General features: G+C 63.1%; 2 protein-coding genes across 5 annotated transcripts; both read right to left on the minus strand.

Moving 5' to 3' along the window:
* Positions 1–676: 676 nt before the first annotated feature.
* Positions 677–7,409, minus strand: SIGIRR (single Ig and TIR domain containing). Of its 4 annotated transcripts, none has more exons than XM_053924862.1 (10): positions 7,321–7,409; positions 4,327–4,484; positions 3,586–3,784; positions 2,955–3,088; positions 2,699–2,839; positions 2,154–2,297; positions 1,862–1,964; positions 1,644–1,794; positions 1,269–1,458; positions 677–975 (listed from the first exon to the last, which is right to left on the minus strand). In XM_053924862.1, the coding sequence occupies exons 2-10, from the start codon at positions 4,331–4,333 to the stop codon at positions 812–814; spliced, it is 1,233 nt and encodes a 410-aa protein (XP_053780837.1). In that variant the 5' UTR covers positions 4,334–4,484; positions 7,321–7,409; the 3' UTR covers positions 677–811. The 4 variants fall into 4 exon arrangements, with proteins under 4 accessions (XP_053780837.1, XP_053780835.1, XP_053780836.1 ...); XM_053924860.1 differs by having other exon boundaries at positions 7,237–7,375; XM_053924861.1 differs by lacking the exon at positions 7,321–7,409 and adding an exon at positions 5,081–5,220.
* Positions 7,410–7,760: 351 nt separating this feature from the next.
* Positions 7,761–25,958, minus strand: ANO9 (anoctamin 9). The gene is made up of 23 exons (XM_053924858.2): positions 25,867–25,958; positions 20,991–21,065; positions 20,787–20,903; positions 20,472–20,617; positions 18,994–19,040; positions 18,813–18,871; positions 18,654–18,727; positions 18,247–18,381; positions 17,946–18,042; positions 17,740–17,800; positions 17,540–17,622; positions 17,289–17,393; positions 17,042–17,206; positions 16,928–16,964; positions 16,578–16,689; positions 10,789–10,846; positions 10,610–10,707; positions 10,378–10,508; positions 10,131–10,283; positions 9,390–9,537; positions 8,762–8,863; positions 8,590–8,683; positions 7,761–8,505 (listed from the first exon to the last, which is right to left on the minus strand). The coding sequence occupies exons 1-23, from the start codon at positions 25,870–25,872 to the stop codon at positions 8,290–8,292; spliced, it is 2,319 nt and encodes a 772-aa protein (XP_053780833.1). The 5' UTR covers positions 25,873–25,958; the 3' UTR covers positions 7,761–8,289.
* Positions 25,959–26,259: the final 301 nt, after the last annotated feature.

The following is a 26,259-nucleotide window of genomic DNA, read 5'->3' on the forward strand; positions in this document are numbered from 1 at the left end:
TCCCCAAGCACAACCCTGATGTCCTCTGGGCTTACCCACCAGCCTCTCAGGTCGGGGGGTGGGTGTCCGGTGAGGAGAGCTGGCCAGGAGCCGCAGAGGCAGGGCACCAGGCAGCGGCCTCAGTGCCACCCGAGGCCCAGATACAGCAGAGTAGGGACTTCAGGAGCAGGGCAGTGACCACTCCTGACTTTGGTGCTGTCCTGCTCAGGAGGCAAAGGCCCCCTGCCCCCCGGGAGTGCCTGACCAGGGACTGTCCTGCAGTCCATCTGAGGCTCGGGACCCAGCAGGTTCTGGGGCCCCTCCACCCTCGCACTGAGCCAGGCCCCTTGGCTGCAAAGCTCCCACTGATCTTTTCACAAGAAAGGGCTTCCTTTGCAAAGCTCAGAACCTGGAGTCTCGAAGGGGGCTGACTCCCCAGCATCTGTCTAGGTCAGAGGGGGCTGGGGACAGCCACACTGCCCCCCTGCATGGCAGAGGGGCCCAAGGAGGCCAGGGACCTGCCTGAGCTGGCTTAGCATGGAGTCAGACACCCAGATGTGGTGACGGAGTGGCCATCAGCATGAAACAAGGGAGCGGCCGACAGCGCTGAGGAGCCTGAGATGGAAGTGAGGGGTGCCCGGCCCAGGACACTGTGCATCCCCTTCCTGCCCCAGAAGAGGTCAGGATGAGGCCCCAGCAGGGTCCAAACAGACTTTATTTTTCTGGCACAAGGACAGGCCCCAGAGTCCCAGGGCCACAGGCAGGCAGAGCTCACGGTCCCACTCCCAGCTGTCCCTGGCATTCTGTGGTGCCATCGGAGGTGAGGGGCCAGCTACATGTCCTCCTCAGACACCAGGCAGTAGAAGTCCGTGCGGGCGCTGTAGTTGCGGGAGCCAAGGTCAGAGACGTCCACCTCGCTGCCCCGGGCCTCTCCCGGTGAGACCCCACTTGCATGCGGTGGAGCTGGTGGCTCCCCAAAGACAGGGCCTCGGACACCTGTGGATGGGACACCACCAGGCCTGACGCTGATCTCCCTCCCTGCTCACCCTGCTGGGAGGTAATGTTTGAGGACCCAGAGGCTCTGGGCACGCCTAAGGCCCAAGCACCTCTGGGGAAGCAGCTGTGCTGGACCTCATGGTGAGGGGTTCTGGGCATGCCAAGCCCGTCCACAGCCTGCAGGAAGGAGTCCCTGCCACCTGAACCCCTTTCAGAGCTCCTCGGGGCTGTGAAACCCCTTTCCATCCCAGGCAGCGTTTCTCAGGGTCAGGGGTGGGGCTGGCTGCACATACCCAGGTCCCCCTCGGGGTCGAGGTCCAGCTCTGGGTCCAGGGTCCGACCCTCGGAAACATGGCCTCGAACAATCAGCATGGGGTCCTTGTCATCCTGCAGCCGGGTCTGTGGGTCTCCCTCCCTCGTTCGGTACTGCACCTTCCGCGGCAGCGCCAACTGTAGCTCTTTCCAAAAGTCAGAGGAAGGCGTCTGGGGGCCAAGGTGGGACACTGAGAGTGTGTGAACACGTGGGGGAGGCACACGCTAAAGCCCTGGCCCCAAACAAACAACACACCAGGAAGCGACTGCACTGGCTCCTGGAGTCTCAAAGGAGGCTGCTCTGGCAGAGCGCCACGGAATCCCACCCACCCTGGAGCCCGCACCACCCTCCGCACCACGGAGCCGGGCCTCCAGCGCAGCAGAGTCACCAGGTGGCGGTGCTGGCGCAGCAGGAGCAGCGCAGGATGCTCGGGGTTGCGCCGCTGGCCCTCGAAGGTGATGAAGATGGGTCTGCGCGTGAGCTCCAGCAGCCGGCACAGGCCCTCCCTGCGGGGGCGGGACCGTCAGCAGGTCGCGGTTGGGCCCCTCCCCGCCAGCCCAGCGCGACACCCACCGGAAACTGTGGCTGCACCAGGCCCGCCCCAGGAAGGCGTCCGACAGCACCACGATGAGGCGCCGGCAGCGGCTTAGGTTCACCAGGAGGTCCGCGGAGGGCTCTGCGAAAAGCCAGTAAGCCGGCGCCCGGGGGTCAGGGTCCAAGGCGAGAGAGGGTGGGGCCCAACGAGCGCGAGGCCAGGGCCGAGGGGGCGGGGCCTGGGACCTAGGAGGGGCGGGGCCTAGGCGAGAACGCCCGCGGGCGGGGGCCCAGTGCGGGGGCGGGGCCTTGGAATCGAGTGCCGCAGTACCTGCCCGGGGCAGGAGGTCGCGGTCGTCCAGGAACAGCTTGTAGCCCCGATGCCGCTCCAGCTGCGGCTTCAGGATGAAGTTCACGAACTTTCGATCCTCGGGGCTGTCGCTGTAGGAGACGTAGGCGTCGTAGAGCTTCCCGTCTGCAGACGGCGGCGGGTCAGTGCAGCACTTCGCAAGCCCGGCCGCCACTTCAGGTGTCATCCCTTAAGGCCCCTTCACCCTTTCCCCACACGCGCTCTGCACCCAGGCCCGCACCCCAGACGCAGACCCTGCCCACGACTCCTCCGCAATACAGGATTCTTAAGGGGGCCCTAGAAACAGCAGACTGGCCGCTTCGCCACCTTGTGCCGACCCAGGCCCTCTGCCCTCCGGGTTGCATGCGTCCCTCTCTCCTGGAATGTATGCTCACAGGAGCCCTGCAGCGCTGCTGCGTCCTTATCCCCCATCCCCAGAGCCCCTCCAGTTGCCCAGGGCAACCCCTACTCGGAGGGAGCGTTGGGAGGCCTTGTGGCTGATCCCACCAGGCCTCCCACCCACATACCGTTCATCTCCACCTCCCCGTAGTTATCTTGGTACCAGAGCTGCACGTTGAGCCTGCACTTCACATAGAGCAGCGCCACCAGAAGCAGGGCCAGCAGGACCAGCAGCGAGGCCAACACAGCTGCCAGGTGGCCTGCAGGGCCTGGGGACAGAGCTGCAGCCTGAGCTGCGGCAGCCCTCATGCAGCCCTCATCCAGCCCCGTCCAGCCCCCAGGCTCCTCGGCCCCCTCCTACCTACCCCCCTGTATCCCCCTCACCAGCTCTCCAGAGAGTAAAGGAGGAGGAGCTGACATTCCAGACGGAGCAGGTAAAGACCCCGTAGTCCTCAGCACTGGTCAGGTTGACCCCCAGGACACTGGATACAAGCAGCTTGGACGAGTTGGCCTTGACCCTGGGCAGACGAGGCCCCACTCTCTCACCTGGGGCCCAAGAGCATCAGTGGACACCCCAGAGCCCTACCTGCCTGGGATTCACCCTGAGAGGCTGCAGCTTGGGCTTCCTGGGCAGCCCTTGGGCCATATGCTAAGAGCGGTGGCAGAACCTGCAGAGGGTGTGGGTCTGTTTGGTGACAGTTGCCCTAATCCTGGGTCTGCGTCTGGGTCCCCGGGCCCTCAGGTCCCAGGCTCAGGCCAATGGTCCACACCTCATTCAGGCCTCAGGACACTGCTGGCACCCATGGCCCTGGACGGTAGTGTACAGAGACTGCAAGGGCCACCTGTCCCTGTGGTCACTGACTCTCAGTCTGGGTCCAGAGCAGCATTCTGCCCATGTCATGTCTGGGAAGTCACTCCCCAGCCCATGTGCAGGTGGGTACAGACCAGGGTGTGGGTCAGAGAGGCCACCTGCCGTGCACATAGATCTGGGGGAGAGATCCGGGGGGTCTCCTACCGGGAATCCTCGTGAAGGCCATGGCGGCTCCCGTTGCCCAGCGGCAGCCCATCTTTCAGCCACTGGACTGAGGGCAGAGGACAGTGGGGCGAAGAGACCACCCAGGCCGTGCAGTTCAGAGTGACCACACTGCCCAGGGCCGACGCCAGGGCCTGGTCTCCAGAAGGGGAGAGGAAGTCGGGGGGCCTGCTGCAGACATCTGTGGAAAGGTGACCCAGCAGGTTAGCTGTGCTCAGGCCACCTGGCTCCCACTCCCCGCAGATGGTCTGTAGGCAGGAAAAACAGGCTGGCCAGAGGCATGTGTTGCTTGGTGGCCACACCATGTCTGTCCCTGGGTCCCATGGAAGACAGGGCCTAGCATCTGGCTGCTCATCCACCCAGCACAAGAGCCCCAGGTAAAGGGCCAGGCACTGCAGCCTCAGCCCTGCCCCCTCCTGGGGGAGCTGCAGTGAGCGTAGGCACCTCCCACCTGGGACAGGAGCCTGGCTACCAGGCCCCTGTGCTGACCACAGGCAAGCCTTCCCACCTCCCTGAGACCAGAACTTTCTCATCTTCAAGCCCGGCTGAGGAGCACTAGCAGGAGTCAGAGAAGGCAGCCCTGATCTCCCTGCCCCCCCGACTGCGCCCACCCCCACCAGCCTGGAGGAGGGTGAGCGGAGCTCAGGCCACATGGCAGCCGGGAGCCAGTGAGGTGCAGGAGGTGAGAGTGGGGCTCGTACCCACCCCTCCCGACCCGTCTACCTGCCATGGTCTGACCGGCCCTCCTTGGGCGGGTCGGGCTCAGTGCCACCCCTGGCTGAGGGGGCTCCTCAGCTGAGCAGACTGGACCCCGAGGGCTGGGCAGGACGCCCTCTCCGTCTTCTCGGCGAATCAGTCAGGGCGCCAGGATGGGTCAGAGGCTGCCGCCATCCCCAGAGAGCGAGTTAAACAAGAACAGGATGAGTTAACATGTAACTTTGGCCACAAACATGGAACGTCTGCCTCTTGGATGCCAGCGGAGCCCCCGACACCAGAACAGCGTTGCTCAGAGCCCGTCACACAAGGCCAGGGAGGGGCCCCGGGTGGACCTTCACCTGTCCCAGGGCCACCGTGATGGCCAAGGTGGGAGACTGGGCGCCCTCACGGGGCCAGGGGGTGGCCTGTCCTTCACAGCCTCCCCCACACACCCCTCCCCTGCAGTCTGTGTGGCACACCCACCCCTGCGCACACAGCCCCTCCCCACACATGCCTGCATTGAACCCCACACCTCAGCACTCCGGTCCACACAGCGGGCACGCACAGCACGGCTCCTGCAGGGGCACAGCCCCACACACGCCAGGAGCCACACACCCACCTGCTGTCATCCCTCACTGTCACAGGCACGCTTGCCACACATGCTGCGGCCTCCCCTCAGCCAGGCCTGACGCGGGGACGGGCCTCGGGCTGGGAAGGCAGGAGAGGGGGGGGTTCAGGCCCACACGGAGCAGCAGGCCGCCGTGGGAGGGCACCAAGTCACCTGGTTCCGGCTCTTTTCTCCGGCAGGGGATGCAGTCATAGAGGTCATTGCCCTGTGCTCGGGAGCAAATTCTGCCCAGCTGGGCCCCTGGCCCAGCCCGAAGCCCCGAGGCCGCCCTGGACCGGTGGCCAAATGGGGTGAGGACCTGGCTTTGTTCGTGTGTTTGATTGGGACTTTTCCGTAGCTTCCTGGCCTCACGGTCACATCCTCTCCTGAACCGAAACCCCACCCCGGCACCCACCCCTCCAGGCAGGCGGGCAGTCGTGGTTCTCACAGCCCCGCCTGTCCCCGCCAGCTCCCCAGCTCCGCCTGCCCCGGCTCTTCCTGTAGCTCTGAGTCAAGGGCTCCTTCCTCTGGGCCCGCCCCAGCCCACCAGCGGCTGCACTTCCTGACGCCAGACCTGAGGTGTGGGGGAGGTTGCAGAGGCTGGGGCCCAGGGCAAAGCGAGGGGCTCCGGCAAGGAGACCCCCCAGTCGGGGCTGCCCTGTACACACAGGAGGAGGGCCAGCTGGGCAGGGTGGCCTGCTTCCTGGAGACCCCCCATGATGCCACATCAGGGAAGCAGGGGAATCTCCATGTCCTCTCCACCCGCCCCCCCCAAAGTGAGCAGGCTCATGTGTCTCTAATCTCTGACCTCGGGGCAGGGGGAGGGTCCTGTGGAAACTCCTGCCAATAATAGGGCCTTGATCAGGGCTCGTTGGTCCCCTCCCGGACCACCTCCGAGGTGTAGTCCCCAAATGGGGAGCAGTTACAAGTGGGCTGTGGCATCAGTGTGGACCTTGGTTTCAGGCTGGCATGTGAGGACAGTACCCCCTTTTCAGGAAAGGAAGCAAACAGGGGGCCTCCGTAAAGGCTCCCAGCTCTGAGCCCAGGCCTGGGGCAGCCAGCTTTTCCAGGTGTCACCCCTGACTCCTCCCCCAAACTGACCTAGGACTCGGAGGTCCAGCCAACAGGTGGCTGGTACTGATGTCCGTAGAAAGGGGCCCGTGACCACCCCTCACCCACAGGGGGCCAGCAGCGGGGCACCCTTGATACAGCATTAGCTTTGCAGCACCCTATATCTGGCCCCAGCCCTGCCAATCCCACGGTGGCCCTCCAGCAACTGGCCCAGGAGCCCAGGCAGGAAGCGGAGAGCTTTCCAACCGGCCCCCACCAGCCTTGCTGCCTCTTAAAGCCTCTTCTAGAGTGTCCCCATCTGTGCCACCAGCTCCCAGCCGCGCCTAGATGACCCCTCCTCTGCTAACGTCCACCCTCGCCTCCCAGGGGAGCAGAAAAACTACGCACATGGCCGCAGGCTCTGTCTCTCTCAACAGCATTTATGAATCCAAGCCTGCCCGCGGCGCCACCCAGCACCTTCGGCCCTACACCCGCGGTTCTTGGAAAGCCCGGGCTCCTTCGCCCTCAGGCCAGCGCCGTGGGGCTGCTGCCCCAGCTTCGGGAACGGCCTGGCCCCCACCCCGCCGCTGGCTTTGCGGCTCAGCACCCCACAGCTTCCTAGCGTCTCTGCCTCAACCGGAACGCGCGGCCACTCTGCGCCTTGCGCGGTGCTGCGACCCCGGGGCATCTCTCCTGAATGAAGGAACGTGCGTAGGAAGCTGCGGCCTCGCAGGCCCAGGGGCTCCGTCCTGCCCTCTCAGCCCACGATGCCCAGCTCTCCCGCCACACGGCCCACACCCCGCGATCCGCCCTCCCTGGGGTGGGCAGGACTTAATACCCCCACCGTCCAGGGGCACCGCTCAGACGGCCGGGGGCGCGCACGGACGGCGGGAGCGCGCCGCCGGTGGCAGCTCTGCCTGGCGACCGGCGCGCCACGGCCCCGGCACTTTTCTCGGGTCGTTCCCACAGCCCTGGGAGGCCTCTGGTCTAGGATCTGGGATTGGGGCGTTGGTGGGTGTCCCAGCGCATCCCGCGCTCCCCCTCCCTCTCCTGCGCAAAGGTCAGGAGAAAGCCGCTGCTCGCGTCCGGAGCCGCTGGGAGGCCCGAGAGGCGGGTAAGCGGACCGGCTCGGGCTTCCGGGCAACGCGGGCAGCCAGGCCGGCTCCGAGCTACTTCCTGCGGGACCGCGCCCGCGCAGACGCTCCTCGGGGCAAGCAGCCCCCGGCCTCCCAAGCACCAGGCCTGGCCCTCACTTCTGGGACTCGGCGACCTCCACTCACCCCCGTGGCTCTGAACCGTGACTGCTACTCATCCGCTGCTAGGACGCGGGCCGTGCCAGCGACCGCGGGGGCGGGGCGGCTTACCTGGGGCAGGTGCGCAGCAGCGACAGCCCCAGCGGCCACAACAGGTGCAGCCCCGCCCAACACCCAGGGCCAAGGGCGGACCCAAGTGTCCCGCTTTGTGCCCAAGGCCGGCGCTGAAGCCAGTCAGGCGGCTCAGCTCCCGAGTCGGGAGCTCCAGGCCAGGCCTACGGCAGAAGCCAAAGCACACCAACCAGCCCTGAGAGTCTTGGAGCCCAGGAGGGAATCCTTGGAGATCCCTCCATCCCCAGGGGCACCTTTTGTGGTTCTACTCCTCTCCCCAGCTCTTCTCCTTCCTCCAGGAAGCCTGCTGTGTCTCCAGCCCCGAAACCCCAGGTGCAGGGGCAGTAGGGCCTCGGTAAGGTGCCCCTCACGGGGAAGCCCATGGGAACCAGCAGGTGGAAGACCAGGAGGCTACCACATTCAGACCTTTCCCCATCTGGGCCTCAGTTTCCCATCTAGCCCCAAGAGAGGACACAACCCACCAGAGGCCCAAAAGTCGACACAAAGAGGTTTTATTTTATTACCAAAAGTTCTGCTGCATGGGGGCGGGGCAGAGGTGACCACCCAGGATGCGGACGGGGCAGGACAGGGCCCAGAAGTCAGAGGGAGGCCCAGGAAAGGCCGGTTTTCCTGTGTTGGGAGGTTGCGACTGCATGAGGAGCAGCCCCCGCCCCCCATTGTATGGGTGGTCCCCCAGAGTTCAGGTCAGGGTTGTGCAAGCCTGAGCCCTAGCAGAAGGGACAGATGAGGGTGCTGCTCACTGATGCCCCAGACACAACACAAGCCTCCCAGTACCCTCCATATACACAGGCATCTGGGATGCCCCCACACAGGCTTCCCGGGACCCCCCTCCATATGCACGCACATGTACATGAGCCTTCTTGCAGCCCCCACCCCCCAGCCAGGGGCAGGGGTGGCGGCGGCGGCTCTGAGTCCCTCTCCTCTCGCCCAGCACACGCCTCAGGGACCCTACACGTCAGTGCTCTTGGCACTGGGGCTGGAGGTAGGAACGGAGTTGGGGGGGGTCCCAGGACCCAGGCCCGGCTCACACCGCCGCCTCGGCCCCCCATACCACATCTTCTCCCGAAGCATCCGGTACTTTTCTTCCAGAACCTTGTTCTTCACCGACTGAGGGACATCAGGCACAAACCAGGCAGCCACGAGCTTGATGCACAAGGCCACATGCTGGGGGACAGGGCAGGGACTGAGTGGGGAGGTCGAGCAGATGGGACTAGGGCCCAGGGAGGAGGCCCCCCAGTGCCAGCACACCTCAAAGAGGATGAGGAAGGCCAGGCGGATGGCCAGAAGGAACCAGAACTGTTCCGACAAGTTGTAGTCCTGAGCGTTGCGGTAGTCCCGGTACCTGGGGCAGGGAAGGACCTAAGGTCAGGGGTCAGGAGTTCAGAGGGCATTCAGGGGGCGGGGGGGGGGGGCTCCAAACCTGCACTCGGTGATGTTCTCGGAGCCTTCCGTCATGACTGGGTTCTCAAAGTCGGTGGTGCGGAACACAGATAGGCTGTGGTTGACGTAACCAGTGAGGCAGCTGAGGGGGGGAGGATGGGTCTGCAGGTGCGGCCCTTTCAGGCCTCTGGGGTGCTTCCCTGGAGCTAATTCCCGTCTGGTGGGCCATCAGTCAGGGTGGGACACAGCACAGACCCCCTCCTCCATCCCCCTGTGTGGGAGAGGGGCCACTGGGGGTGTTGAAGGGGCTTGGGGATGCCGCCAGCCACCTCCACAGGCTGGGGGACCCCTTGAAGGCTGGAAGAGCTGGACGAGGACACTGCCCTGCCCTCTAGTGCCGGAGCAAGCTACCCAGGCTCTGACTTTGGGAGGCAGGTGTTCAGGGCCTGGTCAGGACACAGCTGGTTGTGCCCCCCCCCCCAACACTGGGGGCCCAGTGAGCACTCCAGGCCTCAGCCCAGGGTCTCCAGGTCAGCGTGGGGGCCATTACTGGCAGCCCCGCACCCTTTCCCAGCCACCCTTTGCTGGGCTGTGGTTGGGCCAGGTTTCCACGGGGGTCTCTGGACAGTCTGAGGCTCCCCGGGGGGCTGTGTGGCAGCGCCCCTTACTCGACTGCAGGGGAGGTGTCCCGTTGGCAGGGGCCGTAGCGGTACTTGTACACCACTCGGGGGATGAACTCGGAGGTGAAGGCGATGACCATCCCGTTGGCGATGACCGCCAGCACACCGATAGTCTCCAGCACCTGCAGCCAGGTCCCTGGGCCACAGTAGTGGGGTGAGGCTGTCTGGTTCCTCAACCCAGAAGCGCGGGTGCAGCCCACACCACCTCCGCCTGCCCGTGCCCCCGAGGGTCCCAGGGCCTCGTCATGCCTCGGCGAAGGGCACCCCATCCCCGCTGGAGGGCCAGGCCACTGAAGAGGAGACCCGGTGCAGACCCCCTTGCTCTCTGCTCATCCCGGACACCTGCCCGTCTCAATGAGGGCAGTCTGGGTGGCGGAGGACACCTGCCCTCAGTCTCCGCCCAGGCTGCTGGGCCCCTCCATCCCTCCGCACCCTGTTCTCAAAGCTCAGCTTCTCTGCCTGGGCCCCAAAGGGGGCTGCAGGCCTTTCAGCCAGATCCCCCCGCAGGTGGGAGGGGCCTGCAAAGTGTATGCTGGGCCCCAGCTGTGCCTCTTCTGGAAGGGACCTCAGCCCCCCCAGCCCCCGCCCAACCCCCATCTTTTCCAACCCAGGAAGACCTGGGGGAGTGTCTGTGAGGGCAGGGGGATTAGCTTGGGCGCAGCGCCCCTTGCCGCCCCTGCCCCCAGGCCGGCCGCCCCCTCTGCACAGCAGTCCCGAGGGCCCCCTGACCGATGTCCTTGGCCTTGCGTGGCACCAGGCGCCGCTGCAGCCGGACCATCTTAATGGCGTCCAGGCGGATCTCCACGACGTTGCTGAAGAAGGCGAGCAGCGGGGCGAGCGGGAAGGCGGCCACGAAGATGGTGGTGAAGCCGTACTGGATCACTGCGGGGGGGCGGGGTCACCCTGAGCTGGGGGTGGGGGTGGGGGGCCCCTTCCCCGCTCCTCCCCACAGCCCACCCCGCCCCCACCCACGCACTCATCTCCATGAACTCGTCGAACAGGCTGAAGGTGTTCACCCGGTTCAGGCGGTAGTTGCGCTGCCAGCCCCTCAGCTCGGGGTCTTCGGACTCGCGGCCCCGCACGGAGCGATACTTTAGAGTCAGCCATCTGGGGGTGACAGGAACCAGGTAGGGGACGGCCGGGGTGGAGGGCCCCCTGGGGGCGGCCGGCTCTGGGAGGCGGGGCGGGGCGGTCAGGGGGTTCCTCACGGGCCCAGGTACTCCATGCAGTTGCTGAGCGTCTGCTTCAGACCCATGATGACGGCCATCTGCACGAACAGGTCCATCATGCAGCCGCTGAGGTGGCACTGCGGGCATGCGGGGATGGCGGTCAGGCCCAGGAGGGGCAGCTTGGGGGAAGGGCGGCAGGGCACCCAGGACAGACTGACCTCCTCCAGCTTCCACAGGCCCGCCAGGCGCAGGGACTTGCCAGGGTGGCCGTTGATCCTAGGAAGACAGCGAAGCTGAGCGCTGCAGCTTGCCTCCAGCCGAGTTGGGGTGGGGCAGGAGGACCGAGTGGGTGTGGGAACAGTGGGGAGGAGGAAAAGGAGCCTGCCCACCCTGCAGGTGAGCCGAGACCCACACCCCCACGGGCCACACGCATGCACACGTGTGCAGAGGAGAAAGCTCTGCGGTCACATGCTGTAGACAAGGCCTGTTAGGAGGTGCCTCAGCCCCCTGCTTGGAAACTGCACACAGGGTTACTCTGTGTTCAAATCTCATGCTTTCCCCAACATGACAGTAAGTGAGAACCGTGTCTCCCGAAGATCAGGCTCTGCGGACACCCCTGCTGCAGCTCGAGACAGCTATTATTTGACACAGTTCGGGGATAGTATAAAGTTACAAAGTTTACAATGGTTATAAAGTTACAAAGAAAAAAATCATTCTTTCAGGAAATGTGGTTATGTCCCCGGAAAGCCAAGGTAAACCGGCGCAAAGGCTGGAGGAATCGACTGCCAGGCGCTCAGGTGCCCCCCGGCCGCCACCACGCCTGCGGGAGCCGGAGCCAGAGCCGGAGCCGGAGCCGGAGGCAGCTGCCGCAGACACCAGCCGAGGTTGTCTCGTAAGGACAGAGAGAGTCCATCTGTGGGCCCCATGTGGAGAAGACTGTAAAACTACTTGAGAACGTTAACAAAAACCTGCTCTCCGGTCGGAACCCCGGGTTGAGGACGCCCCACCACGTCCTCATCCCCGGAGCCTGTGACCGTTCTCTGACTCAGAGGACGGCATCAAGGTTGCTATCGGCTGACCTTAAAAAGGGGCAGCTTTCTCCAGGACCAGCGGGGTGTGCCCAAAGCCCCTGGCTTTGCAGGTGGAGGAGGGAGGGCCCGGGGCCCAGGCATTCAGGCGGCCTCTGGAGGCTGAAGGCAGCAGAAGAGGCGCCCCCCCCCCCAGGGCTTCCAGACAGAATCGGCCCTGCAGAATCTTGACAGGAGCCCCAGAAGCCCACTTGGGCGCCTGGTCTGCAGGACTCTGCGCTAATAAACTCCTGTTGGTTAAAGCCGCTCAGCAGGGATCACGCGTGACGGCAGCGGAGAACATGAACCCATGTCGGTTCCCCCTAAAACAGTGTGAAGCTTCCCGCGGCCTGAAACTAAATCCCACAGAATGTTGGTGTAGTTCGTCAAAATGATTCTGAAGTTCACCTAGAATAAAAACCCGTGTAATTAAACATAAAAAAAAGAAAAAGCAAGGCAGAAGAGTAAGGAACGCTGGCCCACCTGGCAGTGAAGCCCCAAACACTCAACATGACGTCACAAGTAATTTTAAAAAAGCAGAACCCAGTAAGCCACAGCCAGGGCCTGGACATTTGGAAACAAGGAGGCAGGCTTCCCTCCTGTGCCCTGCAGCCCCACGAACTCCTCACGCCCCGAAGACGAGGGGTTTCCAACACTGAAACTGCACATCTCATGGAAATCACAGCTGAACGCGCTTTTAATCGGGGTGGGGGGTGGCTTTTTGAGGACACCTTGAAAGAAGGACACCATGAAGAACCACATGGACAAAAACCACGGCGTAATAAAAGAAGCGTTGCCTTTGGAATAACGTGGGCGACTGGATACGCTTTCACCCCGCTTCCGGGAGACCCCAGTCACAAGGAGGCGGAGTGTGGGAAGAACCGGGCGGTCCACCTACCGACTGTGTGACCCAGAGATAGTTTTTTAACCTCTCTGGAACAGGGTCACCTCATCGGCAAAAGGAGGCTACGAGAGTCCCTGCCCAGCACCGCTGTCGTGCAGCTGCGCAGTGGGTGGGAGTTCCTAAAAAGACCGTTTGTCTGTCAGGAAGAAGCGAGTCAGCCCTTCACCCTGAAGGGGGAGCCGCGCCCCTGCAGCCGCTGGGGAGCAGCTGTGCGGAAGACACAGGTGGACGGGCGGAGGCAGCAGACCACTGGGAATGCGGAGAACTCACAGGGGAAAACCACTGACATCCTCAAGGACACGTGGCATCTATAAAACAAGAGACGCGTGCGACAAGCAAAACAGGGAACAAGAACTCTGGGAAATGAAGATTGTTAAAACACACAGAAAGGCAAAAAGACAAGGTGAAGGAGAAGTCAGCTGTAATTGAAAAGGAACAAAAAGTGAAGGAAATCTCCCCTGGTGTTGACTCCAAGGACCGATGGGACGTGTGAGAGAAACGATAAAAAACCCAGGAGGACAAGAGTCCCGCAAAGACAGAGCAGAGGGAAAAGAATGTTCTAACCCAAGGGAAGAATTAGACATACAATGTGGAGAGCCAGACCAGATGGGTTAGGGTTAGGGTTAGGGTTAGGGTTAGGGTCAGCGTTAGGAAGGCCCCAGCAGCTGACCCTCACGAGGAGAAGAGCGGCTCTAACTGCCCCCCAGTTTGAAGAGGACACCCTAAACTTCCAGGAGGAGAAGAGCACTGTCCACTAGCACGGAGCCACAGTCAGACTCGGCACCCATTTTGCGCGTTCGAAGACAGTGGCACAGTGTCTTCTCCCGTTCTGGAAGGAAAACCCTGCGTCTCCCAGCCCTGGTCGTGGGGGACACGTGGGAGGGGCGGGTGCTGTCAGGGCATCTCCAGGCTCACGGGGACTTGGAAAGCTGCTCACACTCGCTTCCTTCGGCAAACAAACGCCAAGACCAAGAGGAAGAGAGCATGGGAACCCCAGAGATGACAGTCCCAGCCCAGGGGCACCGCCCGGTGCCGGCAGGGTGCTGGGCTCCCGGGGGAGGTGCCACAGGCGGTGTGAGAGCGAGAGGGTGGTCTGCCTGACATGACGGGCGTGCAGGGAATGAAAAGCCATCAGAATCGGAAGCCGCAGGGGGAAGCAGAGAGCGGGGCAGCAGAGAGAGGGTTGAATGTGGAGCAAGGTGAACCATGCGGCGATTTAAGAAACCGCTGGAATCGAGTAAAAGAGAATCACTTGGCCGAGGTGCTCGGACAGGAGGAGCAACGTGTGGGGAAGGAACTGCAACGGTCACTAAGTATCCGTGCGGATGTGAGAAGAAAGAAAAAGAGAGTAAAAAAAGAGTAAAGGGGAAAAAAGAGTGAGTATGTGGGAAGCAGTCCAGCCACAGCCGTCAGGCGACCCACAGGGGGCGCTACAGGCCCCCAGGAGCGACGGAGGGGAAGCGGTCCGTGCTCGGGGTGTGCCGCTGCCAAGACTGCCGGCCCTCTGCGCTGCACGGCCACACACCCACCCCACCCGCCGATAAAGCTGCAGGCTGGGGTACAAGGCCAAGCAAGGTCATGTCACCTATCGGACGCCTGCGGTCACAATGGCCGCAGACACCCTGTCCCTAAGGGCGCGGCCTACTGCGAGCCTGTTCGTCGTGGCGTTGACCAGCTGACGTTTGCTCGGAGACCCTGTGGGGCCAGGCGGGGCCCGAGTTCTCCTGGGTTGGTGACGGTCCCCGGACACATTGTCTGAGGTGGTGCTTGTTGATCCCTGAGGCTGCCGGAAGGAACCCTGACACCCAGTGGGTCAGCAGACCAGTCCCCAAGCACAGGGAGCGGTGAGGGCTGCCACCGGCCCGGTGCACAAGCTGTGGCCTTGCAGACAAATCCCACCACACTACCCGCGGCTCTTGCCCTACAGCTTGGAGACGGCGCAGTGTGCTCCCCAGTTCCCCTGGCCGCCTCTCGGAGAAGTAATGTTTGTGAAATTCTTACCTAGGAAACAATTTAGGACAGTCAAAAAAGACGGTCACTAATATCTTTTTTAAAAGGCACCTTAAGAAATGAAAAGCCACCCTGGCTTATGTGGCTCAGTGGATTGAGCGCCAGCCTGCAAACCACAGGGTCGCTGGTTTGATTCCCGGTCAGGGCAAATACCAGGGTTGCAGGCCAGGTCCCCAGTAGGGGGTGTGTGAAAGGCAACCACACATTGATGTTTCTCTCCCTCCCTTCCCTGCTCTAAAAATAAATACATTAAAAAAATTTTTTTTAAGCATAAGAGAGACTCAGAAGGGACAGAACCAGTGGCAGAGTGGGAGAGAGAGGCCCCGCTCCCAGACAGGAGAGGCTGGTGGCTGGAGCAGAGGCCAGAAGGAGCACCTTGAATTTGGGACATGAGCAGAAGTGAGACATCCAGTTGCAGGGCTGGAAAACAAAGTGAGAAAAACTCCCAGAAGCTGGAACAAAAACAGGAGGAAAAATGCAAAACTTAGGTGGCCGCTTCAGAAGATTAACTTTCCAAAAAGGATTTGCAGAGGAGGAAGCAGAGGTGACAGATCCAAGACACTCAAAACCCCTCGGGACTGAGGCCCGCGAGGTCCTGCCCAGTGAGCCGACGCGGTGGGCCTGCTCGTGTCCCCAGAGCTCAGCAGAGCACAGGCGCCATCCCTGTCCAGAGCCGCCTTCCTGAGAGACAGCGGACGCAGGCATGGGGCGGCCAGGCAAGGTGGAGGGGCCCGCAGGGCCTCGAGGGGAAGAGTCGTCTGGGGGACCAGGGTTCTTGCTGAGCCCATGGCAGAGGGAGGCTGGGGATGAGCCTGCGGATGTGGGAAGACTGGGTGCCTGCAGGACACCCACATGGAAAGGCCTGTCAGCCTGGTGCCAGGGAGAGGTCTGGGCTGGAGATGGGAGCATGGGCCTTGCTAAAGTCATAAGAAGGGGTCCTCCGGCCAAGAGGGAACGCCAGCAGCTGGGAGGGAGCAAGCGGGACTGAGGAGGGAGAAGCAGGGGAGGGATGTCGCCGTGGGAAGGCTCTGGGAAAGAAGCGTGGCAGCCTGTTCGTGGCAGTGGGGACAGGCGGAGACGTAAGCCAGCCGGGGGGGCAGGGGTGGATTACTGAAGCAAGTGAGAAAGACCTGCCAGATGCAGCAGAAACATCCAGAACCCTGGGGACAGGAGAAGAGGCTCAGGCACAACTGCCAAAGCAGGGACCGGTAGGAGGGAGCCACAAACAAGCACTTCCAGCCCCAGGGAGGGGTGGCCACTTAGAGGCCCCCATGAGCAAAGAACATCTGATTCCCACCCGCCCTCCCCAGGAGGCCACGGGAACCTGGGGTCCTCCGCGGATGGAAGGGGCTCACAGAGCCCCGAGGGGAGGGGGCAGACGCCAGATGACGTCCCTGGCGTCTTTGGACATGCCGGAGAGGTGGGGGCTTTTCAAAGCTCTGGGAGACAGAGTGGGGTCGACTGCCCGTGTGTGTGTGCTCTACGAAGTTAATCAAACGCAGAACAAATGGGGCAGTGATTTTCTCCAGAAAAGACAAAGAGGGTGGATTGATCGAAGCAAAAACACGCGCTGCGCTAGAGAGGAAGGTGGGGGGAAGTGCGCCCTTGTGTTACCCCGCAGCCCAGCACAGCTTTACGTGAAAAGCCCAACACGGGGAGTAAGTCACACGCGTACCCACCCCCGCAGGGAAGCGGGTGCCAGCACCCCACAGAGAACGCTCACAGTGCACAGCGAACCGAGCCCCCCTCCCCCGTGCGGCCCCCGGCGCGGCCCCCAGCACACGTGCGGTGTCGGGAGCGGCACTTGTTCACAGCACAGGTGAGCATGTGAGTGTGTGACAGTTTGCTCAGACCCACGGACGGCGAGGCGGCGCCCAGGGGAAGCCCCAGCGGTTCGGGTCACGGTGGGCTTCCTCCACACACGTCTGTAACCCATCTCCTCTTGTTCTGAGTGTGAATCACTTTTAAAATTAAAAGGCGCAGGCGTTCCCCTTTTTGAGGGAAGCAGGCAGAGAGCGGCCCTCACCTGCCCAGGATGAAGGCGATGTAGACCAGCGAGGAGAAGTGCGCAAAGAACTGCAGGGCGAAGAACTTGACAGTGAACTTGCTCTCTCTCTCCGAGAAGGTCCTGGGCTTCTCTGGAAAGACACGAGGGCTATCCTCACCTGTCCCTTGCCCCATGACAGTCCCACTCCCAGCCAGTCCAGGTTCTGACACTCAAGGACACCTGAACCCTCCTCACCTGTCTCCCAGGTGGGAGCACCTGCCCTCTGGTAGGAGAGGGAATGGAGACCACAGGAAGGGCCTGCCCCTCCCCACGTCCACTCCCCAAGTATCCCCAGAAGCCAGGGAGGGGCTTGGGGTCCCTGCTCTCACCAAAGTCACAAAGCTTCAGGGCCACAAACTTGTTGACCTGCAGGAAGGGAGACCAGAGGGCTCGCTCCGGGCCTTGGGAAGAGCCCCTCTGCCCTCCCGGCCCTGCCCACCCACCTTGGTCATGATGAGGATGGTTGCATAGTGCACCAGGGCGCCAGTCACCACCACGGCAGTGGTCACCTGATCTTCCAGGAAGGGCAAGGCGGAGTTGCTGAAGAGGTCGGAGGCCAGGACGCGGTAGACCACCAGGACGTGGGCCATGCCGATCATGATGCCGATCTGCGGACGGTGGCCAGGACGGTGGGCTCGGAGGGCGGCCACCCGCCCGGTGCACAGCCCGCCACGGGCTCCCCGAGAGTACCATGAACAGGGACAGGAGCAGGATGATGGTGCTCCTCCAGTAGGAGTGCTGGTGCGTCTGGAGCTTGTAGTCACGGCAGTTAATGAGCTCCAGCGCCACTTCTTCCTGGGGAGGGCACCAGACGCGCCTCAGACACGGGACATGCGCCTCAGACGTGGGGACGCGTGCGTCAGGCTTGGCAGAACCATGTGTGGCCCACACAGGGCCCTGGGAAGAGACAGCCCCTGCCTGGGTCCCCTGGCCCCTCTCACCTGGTCCTCGTCCCACCCGTACAGGTCCCAGTGGAGGACCACGCGGGCCCGATGCCGCTTCCAGAGCTCCAGGAACACTGTGGCTGCAGCGGGAGTGGGGAGGGGTGTCAGGTGTGTCCCGGGGTTGGCGGCCAGGGTGCTGGGGGCAGGAGTGGTCCTGGAGCTGAGGCTGGCCCCCACAGGTGCCCACGGCAACTCACCCCACAGAGCCATGAAGATGGCAAACACCACAGTGCCCTCGTTGTCAAAGAGGTGGGTGAGCTGGAGAGAGGGACACGTGGGGCTGGCCATGCCCTCCCCCCCCACCTCCCCACCCAATGACACCCAACTTTGCAAGGGCCGGAATAAGCCTGGACAGTCCTCCCGTAGGGCTAGCGGGCCTGGCGTGACCCCCACGGCGGCAAACCTTAGCAAAGGTGCAGGTGTCCGAGAGGCGCTGGTACCTGCGGCGGTAGTCGCCGCGCGGGCACATGAAGATTTGGTGGGCTTCACAGATCTCCTTGCTGGGAATGCAGGGACCGGCTGGTAGGCTCTTCCCTAACGCTCCGCCCCGCCCCTGGCCCCGCCCCTCCTAACGCAGCCAGGCTCCACCCCTGCCCGCCCCCCCCCCCCCCCCCGCTTACCCACTCCACCCATCCCTGGCCCCGCCCCCTGCCCTGTCCAGCCCATCCTCAGCCTCACCGCCTTCACGCCCCCGCCCCTCCCACCTGATCTGGCTGGCGTTGAACAGGGAGAAGCCGCTGAGGAAGATGATGAGGCCGACCACCGCGGCCGGCACCAGCATGTAGGTGTACCAGCCCAGCCAGGCGAAGTACAGGGCCACCTTTTCACCGAAGTAGTACCTGCGGGCACAGATGCCCCTTCTCAGGGCCACCCCACGGGGCGGGGGGACGGGGAAGGGGAATGGTGCGAGCCAATGGCCGGGTGGGGCATACCATGGGGGGGGCGAGAAGAGTGGATTGACAGCTTAAGTGGGGCGCACAGACACGTTTGCTGTAGGTATAGGTGTGTCTGTGGGTACACAGGTGTGTTTGTGAGGGGCACAGGTGGGTCACGGTGGCACACAGGTGTTTCTGTGAGGGGGACATAGGTGATTTGCTGGGGTCAGTGTTACCTGATATCATCAATGGGCTGCTTGCGGAACATGTTTCTCCACCGGGCCCATTTCTTCTCCAGCTCTTCCTCCCCCTGGGCACAGGTGACCCATAGTGAGAGCTCCTGCCTCCAGTCCCGCCCCCAGGGCAGGCCCTCTCCCTGCCACCCTACCTCTTACCTGGTGCAAGGGAAACCTGGTCTCGAAGACCCCGTCCTCCATCAAGTCCCGGAACGTGTCTAAGGCCACAGAGAGTCTCAGGTCCCAGGGGAGCGAGGCAGGGGAGGACCCTGCCACCTTCTCCCCACCTCAACGCCCCTGGCGGGCCACTGCCCGGGCCACCTGCCCACCCCGTCCTCACCACCAGCTGCCGTCTTGCTGTTCAGGATGAAGTTGACAATTCGGATTCTGGAACACAAGAGCTGGTTCAGGATGGCCCCGTGTACCTCAGTGGGCTCCGCCCCCTCTCTGGCCAGGTACGGAGCCCCGTACCTGCTGGCAGAGGCCCCAGCCTACCTGCCTCACCTCCAGACCGGGGAGCCCAGACCCAGGGCTCATCTAGGAGCCCACCCTTGACCTCCTTGGATCCTCCCAGGTGCAGCCACCCCGTGGCTCCAGGACAGAGCCCCCTCAGGAGTGGTCCCTCTCCTCCCAGGGCCCCAGAAGCCTGGCCTCTCCAATCACTGCCAGTCACATGCCTGGAGCCTCCGCACATCCAGAGCACACCCTATGCCCTTAGGAACGTGGATCTTCTTTTCTCTCTTTTATTTAAAGATTTTACTTATTTATTTTTAGAGAGGAAGGGAAAGGAGGAAGAAAGAGAGGGAGAGAAACATCAGTGTGTAGTTGCCTCTCTTGCACCCCCCACTGGGGACCTGGTCTGCAGCCCAGGCATGTGCCCTGACTGGGAATCGAACCAGCAACCCTTTGCCTTGCAGTCCTCTGAGCCACACCAGCCAGGGCACTCTGTGTGTGTGTGTGTGTGCGTGCGTGCGCACATGAATCCTCTGTATGTCCCAGGGAACTGTTTTGCCTATGTGGGGACTAAGGCTCAGAGAAGTTGAGTAATTTTCCTAGGGCCACACAGCCGGGAAGTGGCAGAACCGAGCATCTCACTGCACAGCCACACTCTTCCTGAGCATCCTCCTATGAGACGTGGTCCCCTGGACATCCCAGGGCACTCACCCCCGCGGCTCCTCCCAGGCCCCACCAAGCTGCCTCTCCTCCTTGTCCTCCCCTTGCTCCTCCCTGAGACCGCTCCCCTGGGTCCCCAGCAGCCCCCTCTGTGGCCTCATGGTCTTGGGCCTGGGGTGAAGGGGCCAGGTCAGTGGCCATGGATGTGCACTTGCTGGGAGGGTCCTTTGCCGGTTTCCACCGACAGTGCTCCACTGAGCTCAGGAGGGCCTGGGATGAGCCAGGCAGGTGACAGAGGAGGGATGTGGGGAAGGCAGGTGGACTAGCTTGCAAGGCTAAAGGATCAGGGGGAGGAGCAGGTGCTGGGAGAGAGAGGAGGAGGTGGGTTCCTGGGAGGTGGGGGCGGATGGCTGGGGAGGGCCAACGGGTCTAGAGTGGAGAGGTGGGGACCGCGTCTGGGTTCAAAGCCAGGGGGGATGCCTGTGAGGGTCTTGCTCAGAGCCTCTCCGAATCCTGCCCACCCTGCAAGTCCCACGTCACTTCCAGAACACACCAAAAGGTGAGAACTGTCATCGCCCCTTTTCACAGGGGTGGAAACTGAGGCACAGAGCCTGGAGGCCATCCCTGGGAGCCCCTCCTGCCCGGACCAGGAACGCTTGTGGTGGGCAGGGACCCTCCTGGCCCGGCGCTGGGACGGCCCTTCACCTGGTGGTGGCTGGGATGTGCGTCGGCCAGGTTGGCTCCACTTCGGACGCTGGACCCTCGGGCTCCATGAGGAGTGTGCGGTACAGGCTGAAGATCTTGCTCTTGGCTTTGATCGCAAAGAACACCTTCTCCTGGTCCTTCTTCACCTGGGCATGGCCGTGCGGGACTCTGTTCTACCTGGAAACCCTCCCACCCTCCATCCACAGCCACTGACCTGGCCCCTTTACCCCAGGCCCAAGACCATGGGCAGCCTCTCCAGACCCCTCCCCAGGACCCACCCGGCACCCATGACTCCTGCCCGCTGTGCCGGCCCACCTTGTATTGGAAGCCCTTTCCTTTCAGGTCCTCCAGGAACTGCCGCTGCTTGTGGACCGTCCTGGGGTTTTTCTGGGTGCGGTAATCGGCCACAAGGATGTAGTCCGGCTGGTTGGTCTGCAGGAGGGAGATATGGGCCAGGGCTGGGCTGGGCACAGGAGCATGGGAGGGGCCGAGCCCAGGAGGGTTCGAGCAGAGACTCACCTCGGAAGGGCTGATCTCCATCAGCGGTACCCTGTCCCCGTCGGTCCTCATCAGGATGTGGACGTGCTCTTCACCCTGGGGCGGGGACAGAGGTTTGTTTGGACATAGAGACCAGGAGCCCCTGAAATCCGGAGAAAAAACAGCCCAAAGATGCAAACAGGGATTTCACAGACGAGGAGCACCCACAGGTGAAGATGCAGGTATGCCAGGTACACGGGAAGACCAGGAAACGCAGGTCAGGTGAGCAGGAGGCGCCACCTTTTACCCATTCGGTCACAGACATTGTAAGGGGCTGACAGCACCAGAGCCAACAGAACCGCCGTGGTGCCCTGGAGCACACTCGGCTGCGTGAATTTGGAAAGCAGTTGGTCTCCCACGGCCTGGCCTGACCCTGCCTGGAGACACAGACAGGGCTCGCACAGGGGCAAACGTCACAGCGGACGGTGGAAATAACCTGCATTCCCACCGGCGAGTGAAGGGGTGGAGACGCCCTGCTGTCCCCACATGGAGGCAGGTCACACGACCCGAAACGTGAAGGGGCTGCGGCCTCACACGGGGCGTTGGGGACAAACCTGACATGGCACCTTGATCGGTGAAACTAACTCTGAGGAGGACCTGCGGGGGCATCCAGGACAGACACACAGACGCTGCCGTCAGTGGGCAGCACCTTAGGAGGAAGTGGCTGGGTGCCCGCCCCGCCCCCGCCCTGAGTCTCCTGCCTCGCTGTGCGGGCCGATGCCTGGAGTGCAGCTTCATCCTCCCCCGTGGTGTCCAACCGGAAAGACACCCACCCCCAGGCCATCATGGTCAAGGGCAGTGATGTCACTTAGATGTGAGGGACCCTGAGGGGATGTGCTGCGATAATGTGCCTTCCCCTCCCTAAAACCAGTAGTCCTGTCTCCTGTCATAGGGGCTCTCTGCAGAGCTGAGCTGAGGACAAGGAGGGACAGAGGGACCGTTCCAGACGGGAGGCGGCCAAATACCATGCGGGGTCCTGCACTGACTGGGACAGGAAAGGACCCCGTGGGGAAGCTGGTGACGTCCAGGCGGCCGTGGTGGGCTCCTCGTTTTGACCAGTGCCCCAGGCGATGGGCAAGACTTCTGGGGAAGCGGGGTGGAGGGCAGAGGGTGCCCCGCTCTGTATTACTCTTTTTAGAAAAGATTTTATCTACTCACTTTTAGAGAGGAAGAAAGAATGGGAGAGAAACATCAGGGTGTGGCTGCCTCCCGTGTGCCCCCCACTGGGACCTGGCCCGCAACCCAGGCATGTGCCCCAGACCGGGAATCAAACCAGTGACCCCTTGGTTCGCAGGCCGGTGCTCACTCCACAGAGCCACACCAGCCGGGGCTGTTGCTCTTTTAACACCGACCGCAGTGCTGAATCTGCGGGAGGGAGAGCAGGAGTCGGGGCGGGGCAGCTGGGGGCCCATTTACGCCAGCAGGCAGGCTGTGAGGGCAGAGACAAGGTGGCCCAGGGCCGCTCTGCTGGGGGGGCCAGGTGGCTGAAGGGTGGGGGCAAGGCAGACTCAGAGCAGGTCACTTGAGGGGGCCCTGGGCCGATGTGCAGGGAGAGGACCCTGGCTTTGGAGCTGAGAGCCAGGAGACACCCAACACCGGGTGCCCTCAGGTGAGATCAGCCACCTCCTCCCGCCTTGCCCCTGATGCGTCAGCCCCCCACCCCGGGGGCTTTATGCCACACACCAAGCATCCTGTCCCCCCAGCACCGCCCGAGCACACTGGGAGTATGTGTAATTGGGACCCCAGCCTGTGGCCCAAGGATGCAAAGGACCTCAGAGGGACAGGCACCCGCTGCATCCCCAGTGGAGGGTTCGGGGGGCAACCTGGGGGCTGTGTCCACAGGAGAGCCTGCCTCAGGCCAACTGCTGGCAGGTCTGGGCACCTCCTGCTCTGCCACAGCCCTGGACTTCTGCCTGGGCCTCCTGCCCCTGGGGGTTGCCGGCCCCTCTTCCAGCTCACAGCCCTCATACCCTGCTCCAGTCGCCCACGACCCACACTTTGGTCCTGCTGTTCCCCCGCCTGCTAGCCTGCCCCTTCTCCAACCACATTCCTGCCAAGCTCAAGCATGCCTCTTCCAGGAAGCCTGACTGGACTGCTCCAGCCAGTCCGCCCTCCAGGACTACCCGTCACATTTCAGATACACATGACCCCTTTTGGTGTGGGTATGCCCCGCCTGTTACCATGGGACATAATTGTACTATTAAAAATTGTTGCCCTGGCCAGTGTGGCTCAGTGGATTGAGCTCTGGCCTGTGAACTGAAGGGGCTCTGGTTCAATTCCTGGTCAGGGCACGTGCCTGGGTTGCGGGCTGGGTCCCTGGTTGGGGGCAGGTGGGAGGCGATGTTTCTCTCCCTCTCTTTCTCCCTCCCTTCCTCCCTCCCCTCTCTCTAAAAATAAATAAAATCTTTTAAAAAATTGTTTATGTGCTGTGCTTGGCCACAGGAGCCAGGAAGCCACTAATCCGCAGGCACTATGGCATCAGATGCTGTGGTCCCGCAGAGACAGGGCTAATGTCCGCCCGGGCACTGGGCCTGCCACCCCTGTGGGCCACGGGGCCCACCCTGGCCCTCTGTCCCCCTTTCCTCCAGCATCAGCTCTCTCCCTGCCTGGTCCCCCTCTCCCCTTGGCTCCTGGCGCTCCCTGCCCGCCCACCAGTGGCCCGCAGACACCTGCACTCAGGTGTGGCTTGCAGGACCTGAAATTGCTCCGCGGTCTTGGGCCAGAGGAGAAGCCTGCCTTTCACTGATGAGAACTCAGGAAGGAGCAGGGCTGAGGCACCGCTGTCTCAGGGAGCAGTCAGGTCTCGACCAGACAGGACGGGGACCTGTGTGCCACCAGCATCCGCTTCGTGGACTCTGGACACCCGGCTCCACGGTCCGTCCCCAAGGGTCTTTACATCCCTTCCCGCCCCACCCCTACGGGCTCACCCACCAGCTTCCTGAGACTCTGAAGCTCTGGGAGGCCCTCCCTCCCCACAGCCGAGAGTCGCAGCTGACAAAGTGCCCTCTGTCCGCTCCTTCCAGCCTGGCTCCAGGTCGCTGGCGGGACCGGGGACACGACTGTGCAGCAGCCACCACCACCCAGCCTGACCCACATACGGAGCGCACGCCTGTGACACCACCCCAGCTGCACACGGACACCTGTGGGTCCCCCTCGCTGTTCCCGAGGTCACATCTCACCCCGGGCCCTCCTAGCTCAGCCTCAAAAGCACAGTGCAGTGTCACCGTTCAGCGAGGGGACATGCCTGCCCCCACCAAGGTGTACGCCACCCTGGCTGGCTCAGCCCGCTGCCCTCCGACCACCGTTCCTGCACCAACGCCCCACCTGGCTCCCCCTGCTCAGCTCCTGCAGCAGGTTGTGGCCCCTCCCACCACCCCTCCAGCTCTCCATCTGCAAGTCATCTGTGGGTTCCTTCCTCTGAGCTGGCCATCCACCCCCCCAGACCCTCACGGATGAAGTAGCTGGCCCTGAGTGCAGCCCTTGAGGGCAGTGTAAGTGGACACTGGGGTCTGGAGAGCAGGCTGGGTGGCCTGGAGCTTGGCCTTGGGGCAAAAGGTTGGCAGGAGGCGAAAAAATGGGAGCAGCTCCTGAGAGAGGGAAAGGTGTGTGGACAGGCCCTGAGGAGCAGGTGCTACCAGTGCCCGGGGACTCAGCCCTCAGCACCTCCGAGGACTTGGAAGTCACACTTCTAGCGGCCTGGTCCTCAGTGCTGCTGAGGCTTGGTAGTCACTCCCCGCTGGGGACTCGGTCCTGAGCACTTCAGAAGCATAAAGAGCAAGAAGGTAAGGCTGGGGGCTGGCGGAAGGCACACCACCGAGGACTGTGCAGGGACCTGGGGGCTTGGACTTCCTTCCGTGGGGGGCAACAGGGAGCGGGGGGAGGAACGTGAGCAGGGGAAGAACATGCTCACACCTGGCTGGGGGCAGGGTCTGGCTGTCTGCATCTGCATCTGTTCTTCGAAGGTGGTTGCTCTCACCTCAGCCAAGCCAGGCGCGGCCTCCCCACCGACCCTAAGCCAGCCCCAAGCCTCTCCTCCGCCCCAGCATGGACCCACCTGACTTGACCACTTGACCAGAATGAGAGGAAAGGGCCAGCTGGGGCCTTGGGGTCCGGCTGAGGGATGCCAGATGCCAGGGCTGGCTCTGGAAGGGCCAAGGAGCCACCCCCCACCCAGCCATGGCAGAGGTGGAGCTGAAGGCCACCTCTTGGCCCACACCTGGGAGGGCCCTGGGTGGCCCAGTGGGAGGTTGGTTTCGCTCTCCACCTCGCGTGGGTCTCCTCCCGGCCACCCAGGTGCTGGCCCTGCCCTGCGACCTCTTCCTGGTTCCAAGGAAGAGAGGCTGTTTCCCCAGGCTGTCCTCCTGCCCACCTTCCCAGGGCCCCTCACAGCCTCCCGCTTTGAACCCCAAATCAGAATCCAGTAGCCCTCAGCAGGCTTCCACTCTGCCTGAGGCAGGACCCCCAGGGAGCAGAGAGGGCCCAGCTGGCTACCCTGGGCCTCCCCAACCCAACGTCAGCCCACCTTGGAGGCCAACAACCCCCAACCCCGCCCTGCCTCCTTGGTCCCAGCTGCAGGGCAAAGCTGCTCAGTCTGAGGGTTCTCGCCCTGACTCAGGGACTGGGGGCGGACTTGCCTGTCCAGCTCGAGCCCCCACTCACTGAGACCCCCACCCTGGAGTCGCCAGACCCCGGGCTGCTCTCCTCCTCTGTCCCGCCTCAAAGATGGAAAGCCAGGCCCCTGCCCAGGACTCTAGGTTCCTCTGCCAGGCTCCAGGAACCTAGCGGGGACTTTCCAGATGGGGCTGAAGGGGCTGGCTGGAGGGGTCGCCGGTGTGGGCCTCACGCAGCACTGACTCACCAGCATGTTGGCGGCCCCGCGGTGTCCCAGAGTCCGGCTAGCAGAGGCCTCTCCCACCGGGCGGTACGGCAGTATCACCGGGCGGTACCTGACTTCCGCGAGGGACTCACCTCCCTCCTCCCCGCCCACCCGCCCGCCTGCCTGCTCCCCGGTTGGTCCCTCCAACCGGCTGGTGCCAGTGGGGAGGAGCCAGCAGCCCGGGGCGGAGGGGCACACCCCTCCCCTAGTCCCTTCACTTTCACCTGCTCTCACCTGTGGAGAAGGTTTTGCCTATAAGATGGGGTTCAACTGACACCCCGCCACAGGGGGACAGGGCAGGGATGGGGATGGCACAGGAACACTCCCCACTGCCCCAGCTCTGCTGCTCCCCTTCTCTCTTCCTGACCCCAGAAC

The sequence above is a fragment of the Desmodus rotundus genome, chromosome 5 (assembly GCF_022682495.2).
Source record: "Desmodus rotundus isolate HL8 chromosome 5, HLdesRot8A.1, whole genome shotgun sequence".
Classification (NCBI taxonomy): Eukaryota; Metazoa; Chordata; class Mammalia; order Chiroptera; family Phyllostomidae; genus Desmodus; species Desmodus rotundus.